Raw genomic sequence first — 18659 nt, forward strand, 5'->3', positions numbered from 1 at the left:
TGCCATTAATCATATGTGTCGCATGCTCTCCTGTGTTACTGTGCTCAGCTTTCTGCAGCTTTCATCATCAGCGTGGCGTCGCCTGCTGTGCAGATCTGTCTACAGCCTCTGAACTCTGTAAAAACAAATGAACTATTCTCCCAGTTCACACTCTGCATTAAACCCACTGCAATATGTTTCCATGAAGAGATATTAACAATGAAATAATAGTTTGAAGTCGTTTCACACTTCTTAATGGCAACGGGATATTTTCAGGGGACCAGATAGATTAAAGAGGTCTTAGAGCAGCGGTCGATATTAGATAGTGGTGGTGATGGGAACCATTACATTAAACCCTGCCAGTGGCCTCTAGTGGCTTCAGCGTCCATTAAACCCGACAATAACCAAGTGCTGGATAGAACCAAACAGCATTTGTTTTTCTTTATTTTTAGGGCACTGATATACTGCAAAACAAACGCACTGTTTGTTCATCTACATGGTGATGTTTATACTATGCTGGGCTTTTACTGACGCCTACATGTTTCACACGTGTGCAGTTGGCACGTAAATACATTTGCCAAGACGGTTTCCAATGTGGCAACATGATTCACTTCTCACGGACCCTTTAAGCTTAGCTTTATAAGATTAGTAATGGCTCAACACATTAACAGAACTGCGCAATGGTTAATGTTAGTAGTCGCCCCCCCCCCCATGTGCTTTTTCCTACAATGACAAGTCAACAGCATGCTCTGGTTTATACGCCCAACAACCCCCAAAAAAATGTCAGCACACATCTTTACCTCTCATGGAAATCTGCACACAATATTCAGTGTGTACGAGGTGAAGATTTGGCCTGAAAACAATGTCAAACTTCAAATGTCAAACCAGACTGTCCTCATACAGTGTTTGTAGCAACACCTACGACAATGAATGCGCTGCAAGTCATATATATCCTACAAAATCAATTCCCATGTACTCCACATAGTCAGGAAGTATATTTGTTTCTGGCGACTGGGTTAAAACTACATTTTGGAGTGTTGGACTGACCAACCGACAGCACCATACTCAGACCACACCAACTAACGTGGCAAAACTTTCACACATCACATCGCTTCAAAAAAACATTAATATATCATAGACACTCATAGAAACAGCATTCTCTAAGAGCAGCGCTCTCACTGGTGTTTATATCTGGATACAACACATTGCAAGTAAGTAGAGAAAATGAAAATCTGAGCCATTACACTCTCAGAAATGACCAAAACCACAACAGCAGATACTGCCCGGCTCTGCCGACGCAGCATGGTTGAAGCTGAGTATCTCCTACTTACATCCCACCATCATCATGGCCACAGAGAAGATCTTCTCCCCGTCGCTGGTGGGGGCGATGTTGCCGAAGCCGATGGTGGTCAGGCTGGTCATGGTGAAATACAGCGAGGTGATGTACAGGGAGTCCTTGCCGGGGCCGCCCTCCCATCGGCCCAAGCCGCTGACGTTGTAGCGGTAAGGCGATCCGAGGCTGAGGGCCAGCTGGTAGAGCCAGCTGTCCCCCTTGATGGTGTTGGTGGCCTTGTCGATGACCTCGTAGTCTCCGATGCTGTACCTGTTGAGGACAACGTCTCAATCCGAGTACAAGACAGCAGAGCTTTGAGCAAAAGATGCATCTGGATAAAAGTTTTAGTGAAACAAGCATTAAGATCCACTTGAAGAGCCGTTTGTTTACAGATCTTCTGATATCTTCCCTATTTATTTTATTGATTCAAAATATTTTACTTCAGCCAAGTCAAAGATTCATATTCTGTTCGATTCGAAAAAGTAGAAAACTACTGCATGCAATATGGGACAAAATACCCCTTAAATACATTTAATCCTCCCATCATGTATGCACACATCCTTAACATTATAGAACAACATACTAAATATAATGCCTCGAATATGACGGGTTACTTAATCAAAGCATAAATACGGTGATTAAAGCCATTAATCATTCATGTAAGAGCAGACTGAGGAGCACAAACAACATTTAAAGCCTCACTTTGGTCTGTCGAGGCTCATATTCAGTCTACAAGGCAACAAACTTTATTCACTTTTATCTAAATAGGAAAAGTCAAATGCAGCTTTGGAGATAATATATTAAGGCGCTCTGTTTTTTGAGAAGTAAAACTGCAAAAATGACCGTAGACGGAGCAGAAATGCTTCTAGATGTTCTTGTTGCTGTTTAATGTTGGCGAGTATTGCACAATGAAGGAAGGATTTGAAAAATGGTGTTTGCTGTAGGACAGAAACAAATCAGCATATTACTCAATGTTGTATGAAGGAAACTCAACAAAGCAGCAGCAGATGTTTTGTAATGTACAGTACAGGTGGGCGGGGGGGAGGGAAGCAATGATTAGCATACAGAACCAATTAGGAACAGTTAGGAGGACGGGTAAACTCCCAGCAGGCACTTTTGAATTGGTGCTAAACTGTGAGGAAATGAGAGATCCAGAAGTGACAGTAAAAAAGTGTTTACCAGATGCAGGCGAGCCAGTGAGCCACCAGTCCGAACACGCAGACCAGCAGCACCAGAACGGCAGCACCGTACTCCAGGTAGTGGTCCAGTTTCCTGGCGACCCGGCCCAGGCGCAGCAGGCGGACCACCTTCAGGGAGCTGAACAGACTGCTCATGCCCTGAGGGGAGGAAGGAGGGAGGGGAGGAGACAGAGGAGGGAGAAGGAGAGATGTGGGGGAGGTTTTATATGGTGCAAGGAAAAGGGAAAAGAGAGGGGTGGGTAGAGGATGAGTGAGAAAAGAGGAGAAACAATTACATTCCAGGTAAAACTCTGCTTTCTGTTGTGTGAAAAGTGAAGTTGGGCAACAAATGACGTTCCCTACGCCCCTCCCCCTTCTAGTTCTGCACATACTTTGTAAAAGGCCAATACACCGAAGGTAACGAGTAAATGCAGTGAATATTCATAACTATTTATACCTGCGGCAATGTTAATTTGCAACAGTTGCAGCACTTTGTCAATAAAAGGTTTGAATAGATTTGTGCAGGCAGAGGATCAACCAACAGGGATTCAGGCGGTTCATTCTGGTTCAGAAAAGCGAAGCCGATGCTTCATGAGTTAAAGATGCATTCTCTCTAATGTCCACCAGGGGGCGACTCCTCTGGTTGTATAGAAGTCTATGAGAAAATGACCAGAGACGTATACGGCGTCTCTACGTCACTCCTCCTCAGTCCAGATATGGTCACTTCCTGTTCATTGGTTGCACAAAGCCAAGATGCCAATGGCTGTTAAAGTGTGTATATGTCGAAGGCTTTTATTGTGAAAGGTGAGGACAGAAGGTGTGCATCATTTAGTACTCTAACTAAGAGTACTAAAGTTTGACGTTGTGCTCGTCTAGACTACGGAGTTCAGTGATGTTGCACACTATAGTGTACGTTTTGAGTGTGCCCTTTCTGAATGTACTTGACAAGGCTTAAACAAAGGCTCCCAGTGATTTTAGACAAAAAGCAGCTTAACATATTCATTTGTTTTCATTTTTTAAATCACTGGAATTTGTTTTTGTAAAACAGTAAAACTTCATAATTCCCAAAAAATTACATTTAGAGGCTCAAATGTTGCTCTGAAACACCAAACTCTAAGTGATTTGGAGACTCGCATGACCTTGTTACATTTGTATTAATACACTTATATTTAATAACGGACAAACATCTCAATAAACAGAGTTTACAAGCTGTAGGCTTAGGGTTTGTAGAAACACAACGTAAAGCGTTACGGGTGAAGGAACACAACCAGAACAACAGTGACATCAGCTCGTTCTCAGGCCATCCAGACATCAATAGTTACATTTCAAACTTTCTCTAAAAACAAAAACACACTACCGAGACAGCTATACACACACACACACACACACACACACACACACACACACACACACACACACACACACACACACACACACACACACACACACACACACACACACACACACACACACACACACACACACACTATAAAGGTGCTAAGATGCTCTCATCTCTACCAGAAGCTTTATTTTGTTTACTTTCCTTTCTTTCATAAATGTACGTTTCTATTATAAAGTAGATTTCTCATTATTTGTGAGCACTTTGATTTTTGAGCTTTGACAAAATGTCATTTAGAAATAATTTTGATGGATGTTGAAGTGTGGCTCAGAATTTGCAATTTGCACACTTCAGCATCCATCAAAATTATTTATAAATTACATTTTGTGTGTGTTACGAAGCTGTAAGCTCAAGAGGAAACAAGAATCGGTCTCTGCAGAAACTGAGAAGACAAACACAGTTCGGTGCACAATCCATACTTTTCCCTTCAAAACACCAACAGGAAGTGAACCCATCTCCTTCAACCTGAACCTGAAATAAAGACTTTTGTTTCCAGGTTGGCCAGTAAAGCAAACCAAGAGCAGAGAAGAAATTATCAAACCTTCAAAATCAATATATAAAACCACACTCGCAAACACAAATGTCTGGAGAGCTCAAGGCTCCACCGTCATGGAGGCAATCCAGCAGAGCGGGTCAACAAGCCCTCTTCCCACAAATGATCAACATGATGGATAACATTTAGTCGAGCCAATATGTCAACATATTAGGTCATATTTACTTGAGCCAAAAGGTGCATACGTATACACACACTCGCAAAGAAGGTTATGAGAGCATCGATGGGCACCATAGCAGCAGCCTCTCTCTGCAAATAAACGCTCCTCGAGTGTTTAAGTCTCGTCTGCATCTCATCTCTTGTCGACTCCTGAATTTACTCTGTTTGAACACTGAACAAAGCTGAGCGCTCTACAACCTGAAGACAAATATGTACAAACATTAACAGACAAACAAGAAGTTTTCCCAGTTTGGAGCGCAGAGAGAAATGAACGTAGAGGAAAGCCAGCAGAGGTTATCTAACGACGGAGGCTACGAGGTTATGCAATAAAGCGGGAGCTGCTCTCAGATCAGCCTTCACCTCCATCCTGACGCTCGCTTTCAGCCTCAACATCTCCATCTCCAGCTGAAAACCAGCTCCATTGTTCCACGTTTGACCTGGTTTCAACCCTCAGTCACAGACCTGAGCTCCTCCTCAGCTTTGATTATAGGAGAACTGATATTCATGCACTCCAGTTTCCTGACTATCGTTTGCACTATTCAGCATCTTTCTGCTCCGTCTTAAGTCCATAACATTCTTCCAGCCAGTCTGTTTATGTAACGCACTGGATACATTCCACTGCACAGCAAAATTCAATAAAATAAAATGATTTTGGAAGGATGCAACTCAAACTACAGCTCCCAGAAGGCTTTGCCTGCATACAGACGAATGAAACAGACCTACGAAGTAGAGATGTTTCTGTACACATTCTGATGAACGTAGCTGCAAATGTTTTACAACCATCAAACAAACTTACAGCAGCGTATTTCATATTCAAGAAAAAACACTTTTGATACGTAGAAGTAGAGACGCAGTCCTGGCGCCGGCAACAACAGCACCCGTCCACAAATAAAGATGTGAAACACTGAAGACGTGTCACAGAAATATGTATCACTTTCAGAAAACATTTTTTCTTTGTTCTTGACCACAGACTGTTTATAGAAGTGGATGTAGTCATCATTGGTTTGCATACTGACGTTTTAAAGCCTTCAGTTCAGTGATTTGGCCGTCGCCATCTTGGCTTTTTTGCAACCAGTGAACAGGAAGTGACCATATCTGGACTGAGGAGGAGTAACGTAGAGACGCAGTATACAAATCTGGTAGAGACTTGTCAATCACCGTGTAGCCCCGCCCTAAAGCATCCCCTGCTTTATGGTCTGTTTGACTCTAAATGGACCATAATGTACTAAATGAACATCATGCTGTATTGAAGAAGACTTGAAACTAGAGATTGAGACCATAAACTCATGTTTACAATGTTTACTGAGGTAATAAATCAAGAGAGAAGTAGAGTCATTTTCTCATAGACTTCTATACAACCAGAGGAGTCGCCCCCTGGTGGACACTAGAGAGAATGCGGATGCTGCCTCGTCTTGACTTGATCTCAACCGAGGAGGACTTGAACGCACCGTCGCCTCAGCTTAGACTCCTGCTGCAGGTTCTGAAACTGTCCTCCCTCTGACGCCACAAACCCAGCCAGCCCTCCCTGCCTCTCTCTCTCTCTCTCTCTGCAGCCACAGCTTCAAAGGCCTCCCCCCCCCCCGGGACTCGGACGGGTTCCCAGCTCATATGTAAATGCCTCCAAATTAAGCAGCCGCAGGACAGAGCAACACAGATGAAAAGAGCATGAGTCAAGAGCGAGCAATGCGTGTAAAATCACAGCCTCATAAGCACCTGTTTATCCCAACAGAGCAAAGGTAGCGTAGGGACAGAGATTACGAGTCCGCGGGGGGGCGGAAGCTCTTCTCACAGCGCCGACTCTCTCTCAGATTGAGCGACTCTCTGTTGCATGTTCCTACCAGCACCGGGAGCTTAACGTTGTTTCAGCGCTCATTCTTTATGGTGGCATTAAAAATGTATAAAACATCTCAACTTTTAGCAGACGAGCGCCGCGCTTCAGTTGAGTTCTCAATTGTCACTTTTCACCAAAAAACGCAGTCAACGGTGCTTTTTTTAATCCTGAAACATTTGAAACACGAGGATAAACGTCAAACTGAATCACAAAGTACATTTGGTTTAATAGCCTTTTGTTTAGACTCGTGAAAGAAATAAAGTATAAACTATCTGTGGGATATAAGTGGAAATAAGTGTTAAAGCAGCCACTTAATCTACCCACAATAACTCCTTTATTTTGAAAAGACTGTATTCATGTATCGAGTGGCAATTGACACGCGTTGCTGGACTTTTGTTGGAAAACGCACAAAAAATGAGGACTTTTCGACACCATATAAACCGTTGTATGAGGATACCTTGATGAAGGGTGACTAACATTTTTTTTTGCCTAAAATGTCTTATTCAGCATTTGGTTGTTACTTAGCTCCACCCTCATGTGTCACCTCAGGTTGCAAAAAAAAGAAATGGCGCCAAAACGCCAAACTTGGTCGACTTCTTACATCCATCTTCACTGTTAAATGAACGCTCTGACACTCCACCTTTCCATTCTTCTTATTCTTCTTCTTCCTCCTCCTCCTCCTCCCCCCCCCCCCCCCCCCCTCTCTCTGTGTGCCAACATGCAGAGTGTTTATATCCCCCCCCCACTGACTCCATGGTGCACAGCTTCCTCCAGGGCTCTGTCAGCTTGGCCCGGCAGTGGCAACATGCACGCCACGTGGAAAGGTCAGCCCGGATTAGACCTTTTCTGAGCCGCCGCGGCGCCTGCAGACGCCCGCTGTGAGCTGGCGGGCTCCTCGGTGACAGCAGGTGGCTTCAGGACCCCGTGGTTTTGTTGTTTTTTTCTCCACCACCTCAAACACACACACACTTCTCACACCACCTCTGCTGCAAAGTGACGGAGCATCAGCAGCACAACTCGTCCTCGTGAGAATCTTACATCATTTGTTGCTGTTTTACAGCCAGAGCTCGACTTCTTCATGTTGATGTAACTGCTGACCTGTTAGAGTCTCCGTGTAGGTGTGATGCTGCATCTCCAACACATCAACAGGAAGAATCGGAGAGGAACATTCTTTCACCTTAAAGAAAACGGTGTGTTTGTATAACTTCTGCTTGTCTTTGGTAAAGTAAACATCGTATTCAACATCTTAATAGCCGAGTTCTGGGGATTTGTAACAGAGAACACAGTATAAAGCATCGACTCTGGTCGGCGTCGTGACGCCGGCGCGCACTCCAGAAATCTACGTCATCGTGGCAGACGCGACGTGCACTAAAGCGCTAAATTGTCAGAGCTTTTCAAACGTGACTGTCACAAATATTTCACTGATAAAAACACTATTTACATGTCTAGGGATTAAACAAAGAAGGCCAATTTGTTTTTAGATGCCTTAGAAACAGGAGGTCTTCAAAATCTACATTTGTTTCTTTCTAATGAATTTTTTTGGAGCGATTAAGTGAACATGGACATTTTTCCAGGGCAGACCTGAGGATCTCTCACGGCACACTGCTCTACAGTGTTGAGCTGGAACATGCATCAGCCATTTAACTCTCTCTTCATAGATTTAAATCTGTTCAAAAGTGAAAAATCCTGCATGAGAAGTTGGATTTAACTGATGTGTTGGAGTGATCCCCCTCAAGAGCTCTTTGAATACTCAACATGTTTGGATTCAAAAGTGATAAGTGGTTATATGTCAACATCTGAACTTTGAATACAGAAGAAGCTCCATAAGATGTTATGTCTTTGATTTCAGGATGAGTCGTACTTTATCGTTCCTCAAGTTTAAACCTTAAATGAACGAAAGGTGACAGTTTTATTTAAACGTGAACACCTGAGGATGACGTGTGATCGTGATAGAAGCAGGACTTCGTGCTTTAATGAGGGCTGTCAGCCTAAAGAGACCGGGAGCTTACCGCTTTAATGAGTATTAAGAGATCTGCTCGTGCTTTTTCTAAAGTGCCACTATCCCAGTTTGTAAGTTGTAAACAAATTAGCAGATTCATATCAACAAATTCATCAAGTTAACATGACTGAATGTCAGTTATGACGTCAAACTGTTAATCTACAAAAGGACAAAGTTCAACCAGGAGGCAGATAAGAAAGACCTGTTTACACCAGTTTTAGGTCAAAAGTTTTCCAAATAAGATCAAATAATTAATGTTTCAACTGTAAATTGTCTCTCAATGTGGTTAAACAATTAGTTGATTAACTCAGAAACAGTTTGGACCTGTGAGGTCCTCACAAACCAGGTATATGTACGCGTTTGTGTGCGTATACACGAGTTGGCAGCGCCTGCATGTCTCCAGCTCGGCACGGCTTTCCAACTAAAATTACTTCCCGCCTGCTTCAGCCATCAGAGTCGGCAACGAGGGGAAGTCGGTCCGCAAGGAGTCTATAATAATCTCTGCCGCTTTTTCTTCCACACTGCACCTCGAGCCGCCCACCCTGCCCTTCAGTCAGCATCCGTCTGTTCTTCCAGCCTGCTAATACGGGAAAGCGGCAACAAAAACGTCAATGTTAGCAAAGAGGCGACGAGAGACTCTCGACTGTGTCCTCTTCAGTGGCTGGAGAGTTACGCGACATTGATTTCCTCTCGGCCTGCGTCCCCCCCCGACTCGCTGCTGTTTTAAAAGACAAACAGAAAACACCACCCAGCGGGCGGCTCATCGAACCCACGAAGAGAGACGCCTGAACCACGGCATCAGGAGCATCCACAGTTCAATACTCCATTCAGACACAGAGGTTTAACAGGCCGAGTGTTAAACTGAGACACAAGGGCTCAATATTGGCCTTAATTAGCAATATTTAAGCCACTAATATTACATACATAAAACATATTTTCTTGGCACACTTTGTTTATGCACTCAATATTTTTTTATGTAACTTAAAAGAGGTAATGTATCCCAGGAGGGCAATTACGCCTTAAAGTCCTTCACGGCCTGTTGGACAATGTTTCAATAACGTTATCCTCAGGGGAAAAGGGATACTGGTTTCTGAGTAAAAACACAGTTTAACCTCCTTTAAGTACTACATCCTGGCTTGAGGTATATTAAACTGCTGGCACCTTGGCTGAAGTACAGAACAGACTACTTTCTAACTTTTTCCTCTTCAGTTAAAGCAACACGTTCCCACAACCAACTCGTCACATACGGCAGCTTTAGTCCGTGGTCCTACATTTCAGTCCGTCTCTGGATCTCTAGCTTCAGTTTTCATCGTGTCAATTTCTTTCTTTGGGTTAAAATAGGTTTGTTTATTAAATAGTTCATTAGATTCTGTTACGTACTTGACACAGAAACATTACATAACACTACATAAAGTCCAGTGACAGACAATGAAGCAACATAGGAATGTTAAGTAACTCACAATAAGTCAATGTTGACTTTTGGCTTCACACGGGACACAAGCAGCGGTCTGCTGGGTGAAAGTCCTGTGTGACGTTACGTAATGTGAGCATGTTAACATGGCTTTAGGCTTTTTTATGATTGTTTAGTTGGTAAAATGTTAAATAATAGTGACAAATATCCATCCGAAAGCTCATAATGACATCATTAAATTAATTTTCCTTGTAAAATAACCTCACTTGTTAATCAATCATCAGAATTGTTTACAAGTTGTCTGCGACTCAAGAACACCTTGTGGAAAGTTTTTAGCAGTTACGTCAAATACTTCAACATCCTGCAAGAAACTATCCAAAAAGAGAAGTTAGTTGTGACTTTAGGAGCTGCAAAGAACAATTAAACATGTTAGTGTGTTGGTCTAAATGTTGCTCAGGAGAAGAATAGAAAGCTGAAGGAGGTGTGAAGAAATTTAATGCCATAAAAAAAATTAATAAATGTTGAAAATGAAGCTGCTGGCAGCCTAATTAATGGTTTTATTATCATTATTATTACGACTGGCGTTCAAAAACTCATGTGATTAAGTGTCCGCTTGGCAGACAGAGATGCCCACTCAAACAAACAATAATGAACGTGTATGCACGAACAAACCCCCGCAGCATGTGTTCACAAACACAACAAATCATGAAAATATCACATGTTCAAACATAAAGGAAACTCAGCATTGCCTGTGTACAACAATCTTCTCATTTTACTTTCAATAGCCTGGTCCTTCCACTCAGGCTTTCGTCTAATGAATTCGGTGGGAAATCAAGTGGAAAATCACCTTTAATGGACTTCGGGCCGTATTGATGGAACGGCTGGATATCTGATGGGTGTAAATGAGCGTGAAGAACACCGAGAGCAGCTCTGATCCCTCAGAGAGCATCGGAGGAATCAAACAACCCAACAACTCTCATTCCTAGAGGCACATATATTCATATCCATTTGTATATTTTAAACTGCAGTCCCATCATCATTACACTTGGTCCTAAATCAATTCCACATGCTAGCAGGTTTAAATACATCCACATGACCTTAAAATTAGGGAATTTACTTTTAACGTATTTCAATAATGAAGCTATTACAGCAAAACCTGCTGAAAGTTAGAAATTACAATTACTTTCCACTTTCCCTGGCTGAGATAACGAAGGCCTGTTTGCCCGAGTTAAAAACAGAGCGCTATCAATTATTAATCAGCAAACTTAATGAGCTTATTAGCTAAAAATGGCACCTGCTGTTGTGTCTCGTACGAGACAAACAGACACAGCAGCAGCTTTGACGACATGGAAATGTGCTATAAGATAACTTCACTTTCTCTAATTAGCATTAAACACAAAGTACAGGCTGTTGGACGGATTGTAACAGTTACACTATATAATAACTATCATTAAGAAATGGTAAATTAATCATGAATTCTACTTTGGTTAAGTTATTTTACTGTTGACAAACATTAAATCATAATTAACAATGTCTACCGATTATTAGTGCTTCTATAATTCATGTTACTTCACTAGTCTGTGTTTGTCACATCCACAGCATCCCTGAGCCAAAACACTATTCTACAGCAAGTTCTCTCTAATTTAAAAGTCCTTACTCCATCTATTCTATCAGAAACAATCTCTTGTTTCTGAGGAAGAGGAGGGGAACAGTTTGACGAACCATATCCAAATTATTTCCTCTTCCTTCTGTCCTTTCAACCAGCAAACTAAATCTCAAACTTTCCTTTCGAAACGGTCAGAAACAAACCTCGTTCTGGTCTCAAGACCCCAGTTACACCAACATCTGTTATCTGGATATCTTATCTGAATAACAACATCTGATCGCAGGCTTTAGCATCCACACGTTATTATTAATGAGCATTCTTGTTCTCCCAATTTGGGCAAACTTTCTGGGTGGATTTTCTTTCTTAAAAAAAAAATGTGGCCAAACTCTGGAGATGGCATTTACACCGCTGTGAGATCAGATAACAGTGAAAGCGAGACCGCCTCCAAGATGAGGTCTGGCCAATCTGATCGCACTCTGCATGCGTTTACACCTGCAGTAGATGAGTTTTTCCCTGATAAAAATCACATGTTAATACCAGGCGTAAACATCCACCGAGACTCTGGACCAATCAGCAACCGGCACAAACTGGATTCATCATCACCTCTTAAAGACTACTCACAAAAATAACCACTTTATATCTATAACATGCTTCGGCAATGTCACGACCTATTTATTCCCCAAGATTCAATCAGTAAACCTACTTTTAATTTAGATTTACCTTCGACAAATACTCATTTTCCCTGAACAGAGCCTGAACGCATCATAATCTAACAGAACCTTTGTACGTTGGCCGTTAGCGATGTTGCTAACGTTACTAGCTCTAAAATGCCGATGTCCTGATCTCATATTTTACTGAACATTGGCGGAAAACGACAAAAACTTTATTTCACACTGACAGTTAACGTTAAACTGTGTAATTAATCGGCGGTTCACATGTGTGCCGCGAGGGGGGTTCATACGGATCAACAATGGTCCTTTACACCACTAGTAAATATACTCTGAATATTTTCACCTCCATGCACACTTTCCTTCCAGCCAATCACAGCCGAGAACGCCATCTTAAAAAACAAACAAAAAAACAACCAAAAACACAACCGTACCTCATCGACGTTCTCGAAGGCGTTGATGATGTCGTACGGCAGGCAGGACAGCAGGTCGATGACGAACCAGGTCTTCAGGTAGTTCATGCGGATGAGCTTGGGGTCGGAGATGACCTCGCCTCCAGGCCCCACGAAGGTGGTGTGGAAGTTGAGGACGATGTCCACCAGGAAGATGACGTCCACCACGCTGTCCAGCACCAGCCACACGATGTTGTTCTGCCTGGTCTTGAAGGAGACGTTGTAGGGAACCATGATGGCCGTGTAGAAGGTGAGGATGAGGATGACCCAGTCCCAGGTGGTCTTGAAGGTGCAGTAGTGGAGGATGATGTGGGGGGGCGTCTTGGGGGCTTCCTGCTTGTACTGCGGAAGGATGTCCGAGTTCAGCTGCAGAACCTGGAGGGGCAACAAAGCAGGATATGTTAAACAGCCTAAAACAGGACAACGTGAAATTGGCGTGACTCTATTGGACTTGTTGTTACAGAGTGAAGTTTCTCTTGCCTCAAACAATCTTTGGCTCAAATCATAGACTGTTTATAAGAAGTGGACGTAGTCATCCTGACGTCACTCATCGGTTTGTAGACTGATGTTATGAAGTCTCGAGTTCTGCAATTTAGCCGTCGCCATCTTGTTTATTTGCAACCGATGAACAGGAAGTGACCATAGTTGGACTGAGGAGGAGTGACGTAGAGACGCCGTATAAGTCTCTGGTAGAGACCTGTCAATCACCGTGTAGCCCCGCCCTAACGCATACCCTGCTTTATGGTCTGTTTGACTCTAAATGGAGCATAATTTACTAAATGAACATCATGCTGTATTGAAGAAGACTTGAAACTAGAGATTGAGACCATAAACTCATGTTTACAATGTTTACTGAGGTAATAAATCAAGAGAGAAGTAGAGTCATTTTCTCATAGACTTCTATACAACCAGAGGAGTCGCCCCCTGGTGGACACTAGAGAGAATGCAGCTTTAAGACACTTAACCTTTGTCTTCGCTTTTCAGACCCGGAGGTTGTTACTTAGCTCAAACTCAACTACAATGTTTTATTTTGGTTAGCCATCAAGTTAAAAAATGGAATTTAAAAACAGAATATGTCACTTTAACCAGTGAAAGCCAATAAGTCTATTTCTTTAAGAAACTATCGTCCTCTGGGGAAAAGCCCTTAGCTTTTTGTTTCTGTTAGATCTCTCCAAACAGATACTGCGGCTGCAGAAGAAACAGCTTTTGATACTCCAAAATCAATCGGAGGAGAGGCATCAAAGCAGTTTGACACGCATCATAATCATTTTGTATTTCATTATAATTATCACCAGGAGATAATGACATAATACAATTTAAATTATTATAATAAAAAACAAAAAGTATTTGGATAGGATTGGTTTATAGGAGGTTCAGAGATTAAATATTAAAAGGTTGAGGTGATCATTTTCTTCGTTCATTACATCCTGAATGAGTGGCTGCTGCAGGACTGTAATAAGCCATTTAATTTGGCCCGAACTGATTTATTGATTAATGCACACGTACTGTTGCACACAGAGAAAAGTTTGTTTTATTCTGCCAATTATATTTCCAATAATCAGTTATATTTGTTTGAAGTCTGAGGGTGTTTTCTACATTTCACCGTATAAACACACGTCAACTGTTTTGAAGAGGCAACCGAACAGAGTAGAAAGTAACCGTGAAGAGATGAAATTAAATCATGTGAAAGAGATGAAATAGAAGGAAAAAGTAAGACAAAACCTGGACCACTCTGTTTTAGTCTAGTCACAATTACCTACTGCTGCTCGGTGTGTGTGCAGCGAGAGCCGGGGAAATAGAAAAGTATATTAAAATTTGTGATGTTTTTCTTCTCCGGTTTTCATCTTTTTTTGTTGCTCCATAAAACTTGGCTTGAAATGAGACAGAAGAGGACGGGGATGAAGAAACAGACGAGACGGACTAAAACTAAACTAAAAGAACAAATAAATAAATAAAAACAGCCATTATCTTTTGCAGAGTGATGATGATGATGAAGATGATGACTCTCCTGCCGAGCTCGGCTTCCTCTGCATAACACAGACTACATTAAATTCAAGATGGATTTCCTCTGCAGGCCACTCAGAGATCACACATCAACCATTCAACTCATTTTACACTAAACTGCATATTATTCTGTTTGTGTGTAGCTGCTACTCAGATGAACTGCAATTATGAATCATACTGATTTTAACACTTCCTGTGGTTCAAAAGAAAAGAAAACATATCTACAGTATACTTAAGAGTGGTACTTCTTTTAACTTAGTTCCATTAGTAATGTTGCTGTTTGACTATTAAAACTAAGGTAAATCATCATAATAATATAAACATCACATTCAGAGGAGTTAGCCTCAGCTAGCTTTGGTTAGCCTCTGTTAGCCCCATTTGTCCTCCCAGTGGGACTCGGTCTGATGTGAAGTAACCAGAGCTGAGGATCTGATCCTGATCATCAGAGCTGCCAATCAAACAGCCCCCTGGTCAAGAGCTGCACCGTCACTCCAATTAGGAACCCAGCGGCATTGTGGGGGGGGGAGAGAAAAACTCTGCTCATGTGACACTCGACAGCTTCCTCGACAGAAGACGCCAGCTGTTCCTTTCAGGATGGATCACCTGCGTTTATCTATTGAGCCCGCTCAGGACGTTATGCAACCCCCTCCCAGCCAGCAGCATGCTGGGAAATGCAAGAGGCTGAATCAGCTTGTAACTTATTATGCCCTTTTTTCTCCTTCCTGCCAACATCACTCCTCTCTTGCCTCTACATTCTCCTCTTCCTTTCCTCCACACCTTCTCTTACATCCTTCTTTCCTTCTCTACATGCACAACTTATTGCACTTTTCCTTCCTTGACTCACTAAACTTCAGGTTCTGTTCAGGAAGTAAGAAAACCTCATTCAAGAATCACCTTGATTGGTGTATTAGCTCCTAAAATCCCTTTGTGTTCTGTGGTTCACTCCACATTTCTAAATAAGGACGATGACTTAAAAACAACTCATATTTTTTCTATATTTAACGTTTCAGTTTTTCAACAATTCCCATGAGCCCTAGAGCTTCCACTTAAAGCCATGTTTACATTATACTGGGGTTATTACAATTATGAGTTTCTGACTTGTAAATAGCCCTAACAGCAATATCCAAGTATAAGTACGACCGGGAACTCCAATATATTGGATCTGGTGTTTAATAACACAGAAGCGCTTAAAGACCAAGTAAACATGGATGCCAACGTCTGTTCATCTGTGTAATTAAACTGAATTTGAATTGATATACTCCTATATTGCCAATTCACAGTAGAATTATGGGAATCCTCCCCGTCTTTACCATCCGTGAAGTTAATGTGCAGGTTGTTCTCAAACAGCATTCTAAGCTATATACACCTACGAAAACGGATGCGCTGTAATTCGTAGATATCCCACAAAATCAACTCTTATGTAATCCACGTAATCATGAACCAGGAAGTGAAAGACAGTAGAACCCACAGGTGGAAGGGTCAGACAAAAAAAAAAACAGTCTTTCCTCAAGTTCGCCCGCAACGAGAAGTCAACGTTGACTTATTCCTCACGCAACTTCCGTACCAAAGTACGCCACTGCTAGTTATTTTAACCCAAACAACAATCTTTTCCTAAAGCTCACTCAGTTTTTTCCTGCGAAGACGGAAGTTTATTTTGAAAAGACCGTCTGCGTGTAACGAGGGGAAATTGACACACGTTGCTGGACGTTCATAGGACAACGAAAAATGAGGAATAACTTTTTTCAGAAGATCTCATACGAACCGAGGATACGTTGCAATAAGGCGTCCGACGTCAGTTTGACATTAAAGTTAATAAGCAATATATATTTTAAGATGAATTGTCAAAATTGAAGCAGAAGCAGAGATATCCTGGTTTGTAGTCTAATAGAGAACATCTTCCATAAACGAATCCCCTCCTTTAAACCACACACTGGTTGAATGGGTGAAGTCTGACGTGTCGTGGGTTTATTCCTTCTCTCCTTCCTTTCTCCTCCCTTCCATCCGTTTGGCTCCTTCTTCGCTTCCTTACTTCAATCATTACTTCCTCTTTCCTCTCTTATTCAGCTTCCTCTCTTTGATTTATTTTCTCTCTCATTTTACATCTTTCCTCCTTTTTCACATTCCCTCCTCTCTTTCACCTCCTCTCCTCTCATTCCTCCTCTCATCCCTCTTCCCCTTTAAAACGCCCTGGAAGCAACACTTTTGCTTAAAAATATGAAAATGATTCTCGCCTCATGTTCCAAGAAGAGATGAAACTTAAACAAATTCTGATGAAAAGGCGCCACGCCTCAAACTCAAACGTTCATGAATAAAACAGGCAGGTAAAAAAAACATCAGCTGTCTTCTTCCCCCCCCCCCCCCCCCACACCAAAACCCATTTTCTAAATTTCTCGCAGCAGTCACAATCATTGAGAGTGCCCACAGCACCCGGCTTCCATTCCTTCCATCTCCCCAACGAACATGAAATAGTAATGACGGCCGCAGTCCACAGGAGCACAGCGCTCCCGGGAAGAGAAAAGCACCGCTCGCTGTGTCAAACAACTGCAGCTTCGGCGGAAGTTAGCGTGCGAGTGGAAGTGGATGAAGGCTAAAGCATGGCTGCATCGAGGGCGTGGTTGTGTGTGACAAAGGACAATATGCTCACATGCCTGTGCGTCCGTCTATCAATGCAGGCGTCGGCGTGCGGCTGCTTTAACTCGGCGTTTGTAGAATGGTTTGAATGTGGCACTTAATGTTTTATGTGAGGATTTATTTGTGCAGAAATAATGTTAAGAGCAGAGAGTTGCTACGGTGGCATGTTTGCAGTGTGTGTGTGTGTGTGTGTGTGTGTGTGTAGGAGGTGCTGCAGCAGCGTTAGCTTCCAGGTGACATGGTTAGCTACCCTTACTGTACCTGTCGAAATACTGGTGGTGTGTCTTGGTCATTGAATGAACACTAAAGTCAAGTTTTGAGCTCAATCCTGCAAGTTTAGGAGGTTATTTTCCCATGTTGGAGCTTTCTTTGGCATTGAAGAGGCTGATCCTTAACTATTTAAAAATAATAATATATATATTAAATGTTTTGGTACCGGGCATGAAGCAGAAATGCTTTCATGGTGACCCTGGTATAATTTACAGTACGAGGTGTAGAAGAGCACAGCATGCACTGTGTGTGTGAGAGTCTGCATGTGCTCACCTCCACCAGTCGGGACGGTTTATGGCTGACTTCGTGTTTGTCTATGGGATCCAGCTTCGGCAGCGTGTTGCGGTTGTTGGTGAGCGCCCGTGTCAGCCGTGCAAACTTGGTCCATCCTGCAGCAATGAGACAATAAACAAAGCTTACACCACATTCTTCAGAAACGGGCTTTGAGAGTCAGCTGCACACAAACACTGATACGGTTGATACGGCTCCCCATTGCACCGCTCTAATGGGGACATACTGGAGCTACAAAATATTCCCACAGCTTCCACTTGTACCTGCTACTGGAGGGCTCACAGGAATTGAGTTGTTCCCACTTGGTAGTTCATATTTACAATAAACCCGACAATGTGAATGCAGCACAAGCTCCTGCTTTTATGGCAAACACCCGCCCTGCAGAAAGTGTCCTTGAACACAACTGAACCTCCACCAGCTGCAGGGTTTCTGCTCTGCAGCTGTCCGATGTGCTCCGACCTTCGTGTGGAAGCGGGAGATGAAAGAGAATTTCTCCTTCGGGGGATCAATACCACAAGACCTGTACATTTAGCATACATTTGTCTTGTGAACATGAAAGCTGGGGGGGGGGGGGGGGGGGGTGCTACTGTGTGTAGGTACAGTTTGAAGTATATAACTCTGAGTGTTTGAGGCAGGATTGTCTGCGAGCTGGTCAACTGGGCTCATTAGTGCTTTTCTCTGGGCACACGGCTCACATACATTAAAGACTTTGACATGTCTGACGTCCTCTCACAGCTGAAGACAATGTGTTATAGGTCACGGAGACGAGAAGATTTTTTGCCAAGAACGAGGATCGAGCAGGGAAACTATTTGCAAGTCTACAACTAGATTCCCTTTTGAGATTATTTCCCATCCTGCTCCTGGTGGCATTTCCATCAACAGGTTTGGAGCGAAT

The 18659-nt window shown here is 42.6% G+C and overlaps 1 protein-coding gene across 1 annotated transcript in view; it reads right to left on the bottom strand.

Annotated features, from left to right (window-relative positions):
- The window catches only part of kcnh5b (potassium voltage-gated channel, subfamily H (eag-related), member 5b), a 103247-nt gene that overhangs the window by 65229 nt on the left and 19359 nt on the right, over positions 1 to 18659 (bottom strand). The window contains exons 5-8 of the mRNA XM_076107365.1: positions 17747 to 17862; positions 12551 to 12943; positions 2492 to 2649; positions 1311 to 1582 (exon numbers count right to left, since the gene is read on the bottom strand). Coding sequence (XP_075963480.1) covers positions 1311 to 1582; positions 2492 to 2649; positions 12551 to 12943; positions 17747 to 17862 — 939 coding nt within the window. The remainder of the gene's footprint in view (positions 1 to 1310; positions 1583 to 2491; positions 2650 to 12550; positions 12944 to 17746; positions 17863 to 18659) is intronic.

This window comes from Anarhichas minor, unplaced genomic scaffold, assembly GCF_050575085.1.
Source record: "Anarhichas minor isolate MPS153535 unplaced genomic scaffold, ASM5057508v1 ptg000038l, whole genome shotgun sequence".
Lineage (NCBI taxonomy): Eukaryota > Metazoa > Chordata > Actinopteri > Perciformes > Anarhichadidae > Anarhichas > Anarhichas minor.